Source organism: Podarcis tiliguerta (assembly GCF_965153285.1).
Source record: "Podarcis tiliguerta genome assembly, chromosome: 4".
In the NCBI taxonomy this organism is placed as follows: Eukaryota; Metazoa; Chordata; class Lepidosauria; order Squamata; family Lacertidae; genus Podarcis; species Podarcis tiliguerta.
Genome location: NC_139537.1, coordinates 70,111,144 through 70,124,182, shown reverse-complemented (window position 1 = coordinate 70,124,182; position 13,039 = coordinate 70,111,144). Strand labels below are relative to the sequence as shown.

The following is a 13,039-nucleotide window of genomic DNA, read 5'->3' as shown; positions in this document are numbered from 1 at the left end:
ATCAAACATTCAGAACCCAAAGTTTCATTTGCTTGCAACAGGAGCACAAACAAAACCTGTTAAAGAAGAATTTCATCAGTGAACATCTGAGCAACATCCAGCTGAAAAAACAGCTAGGCAGCCCAGCTTGTGATCAATAACAGTTCTGCTGGAGAGACTTGGTTCATGGGATTTACTCCAAAGTTTGACTGATCACCTAGAGAAGCTCATCCAGTGGGGCAGCAGACTCTGGCAGCTGCACTGCTGTCACTTACCAGGAGGAGGAAGGGTGTTAGAATTCCTGCTCCATTATTGCAGTCATGGGATTTTTGTCTATCACATGACGGTGTATGTTTTGACTCCACAAAGTGGGAAGTGATGGAGACAGGACGTTTGTGTTACTGTGTTCCATGAAGTGGGACTATTGTCCTTTGCTCTTTCTCTTTGCTGTCTGATGCTAGAGAGAGGGGGAAGCATGTTGCAGTGCTCCATGTGTGTTTATATGTAAATAAAGTAGATTAGCCAAAATGCTTTGCTGTTTAGGCAAAAGAAAGCTTTTGAAGCTCCCGAACAAAAGACCAGGAGGGAGAGAACATGCCAGTCGAGCATGTGTCTCTGCCAGGGTCCTACTCAAGAGTAAGACGAGCTCCTGACAAAGGGTTGGGGGGTTGAACAAGTGTCCCCCGAACAAGCACCCGATTGGCTCTGCTGGTGTGCTCACACAGTCCCAAACTCAGCAACACTCCTGATGGGAGGCTATTGCTGCAGCTACATCCAACTAGGCCAGGCTTCCTCAACCTCAGCCCTCCAGATGTTTTTGGCCTACAACTCCCATGATCCCTAGCTAGCAGGACCAGTGGTCAGGGATGATGGGATTTGTAGTCTCAAAACATCTGGAAGGCTGAGGTTGAGGAAGCCTGAACTAGGCTGTCAATCCTCATTTGGTAGAATGAGCATCGTCAGTGCTTTTCTTCTACAAAAATGTTTAGGGGTACAGTCGTACCTCGGGTTAACTACTTAAATCGTTCCGGAGGTCCGTACTTAACCTGAAACTGTTCTTAACCTGAAGCACCACTTTAGCTAATGGGGCCTCCTTCTGCCACTGCACCGCCGTAGCATGATTTCTGCTCTCATCCTGAAGCAAAGTTCTTAACCCGAGGTACTATTTCTGGGTTAGCAGAGTCTGTAACCTGAAGTGTATGTAACCTGAAGCGTATGTAACCCAAGGTACCACTGTACTCTCATTTTCCTACTCATATTGAAATACTGCCCCTCAATGAGGCCAAACATAGATTCACAAAATGTTTAGGGGTATGTGTACCCCAGAACATGTGTACCCCAGAAAAAAAGCACTGCCAATCACCATATTTCAGGTTTATACAACAGGCAATCTACTACCCACATGTGGCAGCTGATAAAAGGCCTAAGGCTGGGGGGAAAAGGAGGAAAAAGAGGAATGTGCCTTATACTGAGTCAATTGGACCAGGTCCACCCAAATCAGTGCCTTCTGCACTGACAGTGACTCTCTGGGGTTTCAGGCAAGGGACATTCCTAGTCCTACCTGGAAATGTCAGGAGTTGAACTTGGGACCTTCTGCATGCAAAGCAGTTGCCCTCCCCTGAATTGTCAATCATCTGGTGAGCCAAAATCCTTGGCTGGTGGGCTGCATTGGGTTGGTAAAACAAGTTGTTCAGGTCTATCATATTTGGTGGTGGGGTGAACCTTTGTTCTGTCAGAGCCACTTCAATAAAAGCACAACTCTCTGTGACAAACAGGCCAGTATATAAAGCTGAACTGGCACCTCAGTTTTGTTTGTTTTGTTTTGTGTTGTGTTTTTCTGCTATGGGTAGCCTAAGCTACTGAAACACTTCTGGGTCAAAACTCAGCTGGCTGCGCTTGTAAGCAAAAGTGGACAGAAAAATACAAGCTGGCCAAGATCCAAGCTACAAGGAAGGGTATTCAAGGAAATTGCAAAATAAAACTGCTTCTAATAAATGAAAATAGAGGACCTAAATTTAAAAAAGCAACCCCAACGTCAAACTCCCCCCCCCCCTCAAAAAAAATGTTTTAAAATACATCAAGCACAGCTACATATCAAGTATGCATCTTTGGCCAAAAAAAAAAACAACAGCAGGATTTCAAAAAGCTAAACATCTGTATTTATTTAATTAATCTGTATCATCAAGGCACACAATTTTAGTAGTTCCTTTGGAATGCTGTGTGTCCTACTGAGCTACAACAGATGCAACGTTGTTCTCTCTTGAGGTATATATTCAGCTTTACATGAAATGCCTGCTCTCTGTTTTTTAATGTATTGCCTTTCTCCAATTCAACAAGTTTGCCTATGTACCTTTTGGCTTTATTGTTAAGTCTTTTATCATCTCATTTCCTCCGCAGCTATTCATTTTACTACCGTTTATTCTTCTACCCCAGAAAACCTATGCTGCCAAATAAACAAGTTCTGAAAGTTTGGATGCATGGGAATGAATACCACACAAGCATGCATCCATATGCACATGCAAGTGCATGGGCCAAAGAGTATTCTTGCACTTTGTTACGTTTTTAAGACTTTGCAGCTCCCTTTCCCCTAGGCAGCCTTGGGCAGGCTGGAAGCAGTACAGTAGCATTCAATTAACCCAGCCTAATATTCCACAGCTGCCTCCATCAGAACAAGAAAACACAAATATGATGCAAGATGGGTCACGTTTTGATACGAGCACAGCGCATACTGAAACGTGGCCCTTTTCAATATTTTATAAGGCAGGAGAAGATATAAAAATGGGACACTCTTGAAAGTTGGTTTTCAGCTTCCCAGCACAAAGAAATGGCACCTCACTGATTATTGCCAGAAAACAACAGCCTCTGTGTGAGAAAGCCCGGCTAAAGCTTACAGCGAGATCTGAAAGCAGCATCCAAGATTTAAGAACAGCAAGCAGCGCCACCCAGTGGATAAATGCATTCTGAATTTTCAGCCTGAGTCAGGGCTGCCATCCTAATTATAGAGCAGAAAAATCTTTCATCTACTTTTAGAGTCAGGAGGATGGGCCACTGAAAAAGTTGTGAAGTGCCCAGAAAAAAAATAACACAACTGGGGCGGGGAGGGGGAATGTAAAACTTAGATGGGCACTAGGTAGGTAGGTAGGTATAAGTGAAACAGCATCAACTAAATTAACATTCCCTTCCCCTGCTGCCCCTGTAATCCAAACACCTCTCAGAGTTCAGGGGACCAGATTCTGTGTTTTCCAAAGTCTCTTCAGCCAAAAAGGAGAATTCCTTGATACAGCGGTACCTCGGGTTGAGAACTTAATTTGTTCTGGAGGTCCGTTCTTAACCTGAAACTGTTCTTAACCTGAAGCACCACTTTAGCTAATGTGGCCTCACGCTGCCACCGCCGCACCACTGCCACATGATTTCTGTTCTCATCCTGAAGCAAAGTTCTTAACCCGAGGTACTATTTCTGGATTAGCAGAGTCTGTAACCTGAACGTCTGTAACCTGAAGCATCTGTAACCCGAGGTACCACTGTACTGTACAGAGTTGAAGGAGGAGATTTTAATTTTGAAACCAAAGACGAAACCAGGCCCTGCTTCACTACTGTTCAGGGGGCCAATTTTGGCAGATTCTGGCCAGCTACCCATTTATTTCATTTCGGCCCGTAGGTGTATTTAGCAGAAGATCTTCCCTTATTGTGGTAATGAAACAAAAGGGCAGCCCCTGCCAGATGCAGCATCCTATACTCCATAGCAGATATTCAAACATCCACAGCAGGGATAGGGAACCAGCATCCCTCCAGATGTTGTTGGACTCCACTTCCCATCAGCCTCGAACAGCATGGCCAATGATCAACGATGATGGGAGTTGTATTCCAACAATATAGGGACAGCCAGAGGTTCCTCAGTCCTAGGAGAAGCCCACAAGCAAGACAAAGAAACAAGCCTTCTCCCACAGTTGTTTCCCAGATACTGATGGGTAGTTCATCTTCACATAGCTTCCTAAAAGCCTAGTCAAGCCTCCTCTTATGCTGTACTGCAGGGCTGGCCAACATGGTGCCCTCAATATCATCAAATTGTGGCATTGGAAGAGACCCCAAGGGCCATCTGGTTCAAACCCCTACAATGGAGGAATACGCAGGTGGCCCGTATGGGAACCAAACTCATGGCCTTAGCGTTATCAGCACCATACTCTAACCAACTGAGCTAACTGGCTACAATTCCCATAATTCACAATGGTTAAATGGTGTCTGTTTTTACCCTCTTTTTGGTATGGTTTTTGTGGCATACTTTATGTATTACTGCTGTGAACTGCTTCAATATTCTTCTCTTTATGTTATAGCAGTATTTAAATCATTAAATAGTATCTGTGCATCGGCCATGTTGGTTGGGATGATGGGGTTTGTAGTCCCACAATTTATGGAGGTCACCATGTTGGCTATCCCTGATCTTCTTGTCCTGCTTTGATGCAGAAGTGTTCAAAATGGCAATCTGTGCTCTGGATACCTCAGCTTCAAGCGTCATGCAGGTACCAGAGGAAAGCCATAGCTCCCTACATCAATTAGATTATAACATGCTATGAGCAGAGAGGGAAGGCACGAGCAACATGGTTTCTTGAGGCAGGTATCTTCGCTTGCTCTCCTCACGGACTTGCACTACAGCTTTTATACCCTTCTGATCCATAAAAGGTAAAGGGACCTCTGACTGTTAGGTCCAGTTGCGGACAACTCTGGGGTTGCGGCGCTCGTCTTGCTTTACTGGCCAAGGGAGCCAGTGTACAGCTTCTGGGACATATGGCCAGCATAACTAAGCCACTTCTGGCAAACCAGAGCAGCACATGGAAACGCCGTTTACCTTCCTGCCGGAGCGGTACCTATTTATCTACTTGCACTTTGACGTGCTTTTGAACTGCTAGGTTGGCAGGAGCTGGGACTGAGCAACGGGAGCTCACACCAGCGTGGGGATTCGATCCGCTGACCTTCTGATCGGCAAGCCCTCGGCTCTGTGGTTTAGACCACAGCGCTAAAAACCAAAACAGATTCCAGTGTGACTATAAGCAGGCAGAGGTGTTTAAGCAAATTCTCATTTAGTCACTGTGTTCCTGTCAAAGATGTGTGGGATTATGCCGGGACTCAATCAATGCTTTTTAAGTTGAGTATAATTTGTCATGGAATTGAGACCTGATATTACATTCAAGTTTCAAATCCCATAGAAATGGCGGATTTAAAAACTGAATGGTTACTGGAATTGAATTGGAGCTACGATGAAAATTGACTTAGCCCGATATAAAGCAGAAGATGTGCTTAGTAGCAATGAACTGACAGGCAAGTTTTCTTCTTGGTATTTCTGAAATACATTAACTATTCAAAACAATTCTATTCCTATTTGTCATGTCGACTATTTGGATTTTTTTTATATTAAAAAAAAATATTCTTACCTCAAATATGATGAGCACATAAACACCTGCTAAAATGACTGAAGCAATTGTGACTTGAGCCTCTACATTTGCATGAAGATATTGATGAGTCATGGAAAGAGGAACGGTTTCCAATTCCTGGAGAAAAGCTTGAATACTTATGGATGTTTCTTTACTGCTGAAATATATTTTTTTTAAAAAACAAACAAACCACTATTTGACAGAACGAAGTGGAAATGCTAGAAAGCATAATCATATTTTTTTTTACACTTCACCTTCAGATAGCTTTCTCAAAGCTATTACAGGCAACATCATGACTTAAATTGAGATCATAAAATATTAAGAATTTGATTTAGTTCACTTTCACAAACGATGCAAACACCTCTTAGTCCAGAACACAAAACTTCTGAAAGTCACAAATGTGGGATAGAAGTCATATAGAAAATGCAAACACATACATACACTTTAAGCATCACTCATGAAGATAGATTTCTTTTCTTTTTCTGTTACCTGAAGCATTTGCTATTATTGGGTTAGGGAAATAGAAGAAGGTGCCTGGGTGGCAAATCTTCTTCCCAAGAGGAAGAACAGTGGAGGAAAGGCCCCATAAGACAGAGTTCTGCTACAACTGGTTACCTGGGCTGAATTCCCTCTGAAGCAGGCTTCCTCAACCTCGGCCCTCCAGATGTTTGTGACCTACAACTCCCACGATCCCTAGTTAGCAGGACCAGTGGTCAGGGATGATGGGAATTGTAGTCTCAAAACATCTGGCGGGCTGAAGTTGAGGAAGCCTGCTCTGAAGAGTTGCTGTACATATGATTGGATGGGATATTATGGCTGTGCAGTAGTATTATGCAAAAGTGAAAGGCAAGACCCATGGGTGAAATCCATTGTCACTCTGGGAGATGCAATGAGATTCCCCTTCCACACCTCTCTCCCTCAACCTCTCACACTTCTTACAATCTACTCTGGATGATGATCCCCCCCCCCCAACTCTCCAGAACAGATTTGGGGGGGGGGCAGAACAGATTGCTACCCGAGGAAGTCCATTGTGCAAGCAGGGATCCACAACTGGATATCCCCCACTGTTTCCATGATTTGAGCACCTAGTAAATTAACATAAAAAAAAAAAAATCAAGTAGGTTTTTCTGGATTCACAAACCAACCTGCTTAACATCTCAAAAGTTCGTGACACAATAACTTGTTCGTTTTTTCTCAGATTTAAAGGCAGGGTCCAATTGTATAAGATCTGCAAAAAAAAGAAAAGATAGCATGGAAAATTAGAGATTAATGCTGTTGCTTGATTTCCACTACCACAATGTATTTTTACGAGCTGCTAATTTAATGGGGGAGATTCTTTATAAATGGACACTTTCAGAGAACTTTTCAACCACTGGGTGTTATTCAGCTTTTTGTGCTATCACAAGGATTATTGTTAGCACAAAGGGAGATACAAAGTACAGTATGTCAAAGGGCCAAATACTTATGCGTGTTCATTAAACATCTGTTTTCTTGCTGCTCTATAAAACATGGGTGAGGTCTATCTTTTATATCAAAAGCAGGAGAGGAATGAACCCTGACCTCCTCTGTTTTAACTTGACACCATCTAAGTAATTTTTTCCCAAGCCTGGAAGTGAACTAGGCTGGAGAACAACATCTTAACAAAGCCAAATATGGTGATGAGGTACAGTAATGGTGATGAGGTACAGTTCCCAGGATCTGTTGGGGGAAGCCATGGCTGGCAAATGGCCATAGGAGGGCTTTAGGCATATAGTGTGCAGATGTGACCATAGTTAATGGCTTGTCGCAAATGTGCTAATCTCAGCTACGTTTCTCCTCCCAGTGACATAGCATGGGTTGCCAATGTCCAGGGGCACACAGAGGGTGGGTGGGAGGGAAATGGGCAGGGTGTGCATGCACATTCAACTACCTAACAGCATCCACATCACCTAGGAGATTGCAGCCACAGACATAAAGGAAGAAGAGTTGTTCCATTGTCTGGAGAAGCTACTTCCTGGTCTGCACGGAGAAGCGATTTTCGACAGAAGCACACAGAGGCAGCGCTGGGTGTTGAAATTTTGTGCCTGTAACAATCTTGCACCTGGGGTAACTGCCTCTGTGTGCCCCCTGCTACGCCACTGACTCCTCCTTGCTAGTGTGTGGGAGAAACAAAAGCATGACCCCTGGCTTAGAATTCTCTCCAAAGCAGGGATCATGGTTTGTTTCGTGCAAGCAGTCCATGATTAGCGAGCAAAAAACAAACAAACCTTGGATACAGAACACACAAACCTTCCTCTGAAATAGATATAGATTTTAACCTGCCCTGCACTGTCTTGCAAAGGGAGTTTAAACATAATAGTGAAATAAGAAAGGTTTCCTTTTGTCTTATGACCATAAAATGAAAGCAATCCAGGGTATTTGAACTTTACCTGCTGCTGACGTCTCCTTCTTGGACCAGAGTCTTCTACCTGTCCAATCTGAACTACAACGTAATCCTCTGGTTGCCGACCAGCCACATCTGCCACAAAGGGCCCTGCCAGTTCTACCTTTAGAAGGGCAGAATCGCGAATATTGCTGAAGTTCATAGCTGTTGGTAAGACAGTTAAGGACTGCAATTTTGTCTCTGAAGGGAAGAGCCTTTGGGGGATTATCCATGATGCCACAATTAAAAATAACAGCAGTGGCAGCATTCTACAGTAATGCCATCTAATTCAACATGGCTTGAATACCTATGTAACTAAGAGGTTGAAAAACCAAAGAGCTCTCATTTCAAAGGATTCAAAATAAGAACATCCTAAAAGGCCTATATAAAAACATGCTATGCCAAACCTTATTGACCAGTCCTTGATGAATGGATATAAATATTTAAAGCATGTGTTTGCAGCCTGGTTCTCGTGTTATTGGAATCCAACTAGAGATCATTTGGAGGGATCATTTTCAGTTTCGTCCAATGTTTGTTACTTGCAGCACTGCTTCCATTTCGCTGCAATTCATCTTCCTTCAAAAACTACGCTATTTGTCTTGCCGTCTGCTGCGGTAAAATTACATACCTTATGTAATTTCCATAATTGATTCAGTAAATTATGTAATTGCATAATCATTACATTGGTCCACCCCATCCATTTCAATGCAAATGAAAAGCAATGCAGATTCGGGGGTGGGAATATAATTATGTATTATTTGCAGATTATAAGCAATGACAGTGAACACATACCCTTCAACATTTCTCCAATGAAAATAGGGACATCCCATTCCATAATGATAATTTTACTATTTATACCCCACACATCTTACTGGGTTGCCCCAGCCACTGCGGACAGCTTCCAACATGTATAAAAACATAATAAAACATTAATCATTTTTAAAAAATCCCTATACAGGATTGCCTTCAGGTGGCTTAGGGGTTGGATAACTCCATACCCTCCAACTTATCTTCAATGAAAATAGGGACATCCTACGGAAAAGTGGAACATTCCGGGATCAGATCAGAAACTGGGACAGCTTCTCTAAATCAGGGACATCCCTGGAAAATAGGGACACTTGGAAGGTCTGTGAACACCACTCATATTTTCCAGATTCATTTCTATCCCAGACATGAGACAAGAAGGTGAACACTGGCAATTTCCACTCCCATTTCCATTTTTGTCAGAATTCTCCAACATCCCAAACTCCAGCTCCCCCAGCCAACATGGCCTTAAGCTCCTGAGAGTGAAAAGTGGGATATAAATGTCAAAAATAAAACCACCAGCTGTGTGGAGTAGAGTCTGATGATGCATGTCCCAAGGTTGCCTAAATGAGACAAAAAGCAATTTAAAACAGTCTCTTCCTTTTTGAGCTATATTGCTGGTAAGCGGTGCTTTTTAAAGTTTTCAAGCTATTTATTTTGCTTCTTCAAGCCAAAAAAGATCAAAACAATATCCACTATGAAACACCATGATGTTAGCCTGGGTAAAGCAATAAATTCCAAACAGTCCTGTCTGAATTTCACTGAGTCCTTATTTGGACAATAATATGGTGGGAAATCATTTTGTTATTATCATTTTTTTATGTCACCTCTTTTCCATTATATTCAGCAAAATCTGTTTAAAAGTAACACCAGAGGAGTGTGTAGCACAGAATTAGACTGTATATTTAAAGCATATATAATGTACATACATTTTATATAAAGCTATGCACTTTAAATGTGTGATGAAGATGTAGTCATGTATTTTCATTTTGAAAAATTGAATTGCTATATAAAAAAAAGATTAAGAATGCAGCCAGGCAGTAATAATTATACCCATTTTGAAAAACTGTCCACTATAAAAGTTTAATCTTGCAATATTTAAGAGGGGTAGGAATAACTGCTACATTTTCCAGGGCCAGATGAGTTGGAGACTACACGGTTCAAATCCTATCTCAACTTTGAATTGTGCTTCAGAATGGTTCACTGGCCTATATTAATTAACCTAATGGCCTGGGACACTATGACAGCCTGTAGCCAGTTTTATGAGTACAGCCAATAATTTGTATCTGCAAAAAGCTTCAGGTGCACATAATTACAGCCGCTTCCTTTTTAACAATATGACTAAAATATACCCTGTAATTACACAAATGGCACGTTCAGAAACCATAACAAAGGAAACTTAAAATTACAGAAGGAAAAGCAAACTTCATTTTCACAATATCTTACACATATAGAACAAAGTGGTCAATACAGAGTGAGCTGAAAGCTCTTACCTTGTAACACATATAAAATGGTCTGTCCTTTGCAGACCTACTTTGAAATGCTTAACCAGTAGGCCCATTGGTTAAGTGTTAAATGAGACAAGCTTAGGGTTGCCATATTTCAAAAAGTTAAATTCCTGATACCTGCAAAGTTGTTGAGCTTTTCCATAATCCAGGTTTTCCCTGGCATTTTGCCACTTCAGCAAAATTCCCCCGGCGCCATTTTTACACCTGGAAACCAGGACATGTCAGGAAAATTCCTGACGTATGGCAAGCCTAAACAAGCTTAACTAGGTTCCACATGCAAGTGGCTCATGCAAAAGCATCAATTTCTCTGTGTGTAAATGCATATGCAAATTCTTCCGCACCTCTATTTTTTTCTTTTCAGTATATTGTATTTCTGCACAATTATTCCTGAAGTGTTTGCACAGAGAAAGGTGAATGATGTTTTGTTTTGCATTCATGACATTGCGTGGCGATTCCCGCCCCCTCCCACAGATAGAATAAATAAAGACACAGGACACCAGAATTTAGGTTAATGGGTGAAAAATGGCCACAACTTTATTGATTACAGGTAAGAGCGGTATTGGCTTTAGGCATTGGCTCTATCAGACTAACCGGTATGAAACCGGGAAGGGTTAAGTACCAACAGGGGGGGGGCCCGAGATGCACATCCCTGGGCGCTCCCCGGGGGGTTACCGCTCGGGAGCGCGCTTTAGCGCTTTAGGCCCTAGCCTCCATAGGTTTCGGACGAGGCGATGCCCCCGGGAGTCCTTTAACGAACTACCCTTCAACATTTGGGGGAGGTGATGGCGTTCCTCCCCCCCAACTCATTTGCATAATAATACCCCTGCCAATGCCTAACCACCCAAACCAAAGGTGTTGTGACGTTTTGCTACGAGGTAGGCGAAGAAACCAAGTGGCTTCCAAAATTCAGCCAATTAGCCAAATGGAAAAACTCCTACCAGGCCCCTTGCGGCGACCAGCCGAAGCCCATAGCAAAGTCCAAATGCAAACCTAGAGGGTGGGTGGGTGGGAAACCGTAGCTGCTGAAATAAAAGAAAGGGGCGAGCACGGGCTGCCCCGACCTTAAATGCCCCCTACTAAGCCCGCCCCCGCCACCAGCCGATTGGCTGGCGCAGTGAATGTTGAATACTAATGAATCCCGGGATTCCCCAAGTCCCGCGGGGCTGCAGCTAGCCCCGCGAGGATGTAAATGGGGCGTGAGCCCGCAACCCACCCACCCTCCTTATGTCGGGAGTGGCTCTATGGGACACAACCTTTGCATTCCCCATTGTCCTGCTTCCTTATAACCCCAAGATATTTAAGCGCCTCTCAGACCTTCACACATGGAGGGAGGGAACAGGATCCAACATGATGTCCCTACACCTTTACTTTAACATATTCAGCTGAAGGGCTCTATTCAACCTATGCATGCATCACTGTGTATGGTGATTGTGTACAGGAGGGCTTTTCAGACAATCAAGGTAGGTTCACTGAGTGCATATAGAAGTGGAACAAACAGCCCCATCCCTGAAGGCTAGCATTTATTTGCTTAAGATACAGACTGCAAAAAGCAGAATCCCTAACTCTGCAAACAAGCCTGTAAGTCTGTGCATACAGTCAGGCCTTATGAACAAACAAGAATCCTTATTACCTTCTCTTTTCAGAGAGTCTATTTCTAATATGGCAATTTGGCTTGTTCCAGCCCTCGGTCCTCCATTTGCCTGCATAAAATATTATAATTTAGCATAGATTAGAGCAGAAGTTATTAGGGACACAGCATGAAAGGAAGTGCGGTAATGGATAGGAAAGTAGACCAAGTAATTCCGAACAAGCCAATAAAACTAAAAATTGCTTTCATTATGGCAGAAAGCAGAGATATTTTACAGTCTCCTCTAATTCATTTGCCCACAGCATTTGAGGCACTGGTGGTGATTTTAAATCTACCAGCCCCGAGATCACTGAGGATTATCAGGTGATTATATCCTGGTGGTCCTATGTGAGGGGAAATCTGCTCTTGACTAAAGGGGAGAATTGGGATCTCCTTCCAATTCTCAGAGATGCTTCCTTTCTCAGTTACTGGTGCTTCATGTTCAGCATAGATACTTGGATTGATCTGTCCAAAAATACTTTACAAATCACACTCCCAGCGCAAGCTCTCTGTCCAGTAAAAGCGTTTTCTTGCAATTGTGCACACTGGAACCAAACACTTCCCATCATAAAGTCTTTGAGCTTTTAAGCCAATAAGTCACAGACGAAAAGAGGAACAACAGCAACCTCGCCATTTCAGAAAATTACACTAAAGCTATTTAATTTGAATCACTGCCAAGGTGGAACTCAAATGCATTTGCGATCAAAATAGATTCAGAGCAAAATCTTAATAGACATGGAAAATTCCCATCGGTTCAAGGTAGCATTTGTAGGCCAGAGTCGGAGGAGGCGTGGCTGGCTGGCTTCACATTGGAGAGCAGCAGCCAAGCCACCTCAGCACAGAGGACCGAGCATGCATTAAAGGGATGGCAAATCAATGAAGATTGATAATAGGGGGAGGGGGGGAGAAGATGGGAAGAAGGTGATTTGATGCCGTGCCAGATTAATCACGGCACAAATGGACCATCTCCCACAGTGATACTGGCTGAAGGGAAATGTTCCAGAAGATCACTCTCGGTTAAAAACAGAACAGTGATTAGCAAACATTTTTAAAAAAATAAATGTTCGGCCAACACGTTTCTCTGTATGTAACCATTTCGAGAGCGGTAGCTATGTTGGTGAGTTGCAGCTAAAGCAATGAAATGGTTTGTTGACACTATTAAGAAACTTTATTACAGTAGTCCCTGGATGCTTATGCCATAATAACATGTCTCAGAGCATCCATATAAGAACATAAGAAGAGCCTGCTGGATCAGGTCAAGGGCCTACCTGACTCAGCATCCTGCTCTCACAGG

The 13,039-nt window shown here is 43.0% G+C and overlaps 1 protein-coding gene across 4 annotated transcripts in view; it reads right to left on the bottom strand.

The window, feature by feature from the left end:
- Positions 1-13,039, bottom strand: part of OCA2 (OCA2 melanosomal transmembrane protein) — a 147,358-nt gene that overhangs the window by 91,874 nt on the left and 42,445 nt on the right. For 2 of the 4 annotated variants that reach the window (XM_083437759.1, XM_083437760.1), the window contains 3 exons: positions 7,814-7,971; positions 6,551-6,633; positions 5,406-5,559 (listed from right to left, as the gene is read on the bottom strand). In XM_083437759.1, coding sequence (XP_083293885.1) covers positions 5,406-5,559; positions 6,551-6,633; positions 7,814-7,971 — 395 coding nt within the window. Of the gene's footprint in view, positions 1-5,405; positions 5,563-6,550; positions 6,634-7,813; positions 7,972-13,039 lie in introns of all 4 variants that reach the window. The other 2 variants (XM_083437757.1, XM_083437758.1) reach the window with 1 other exon arrangement.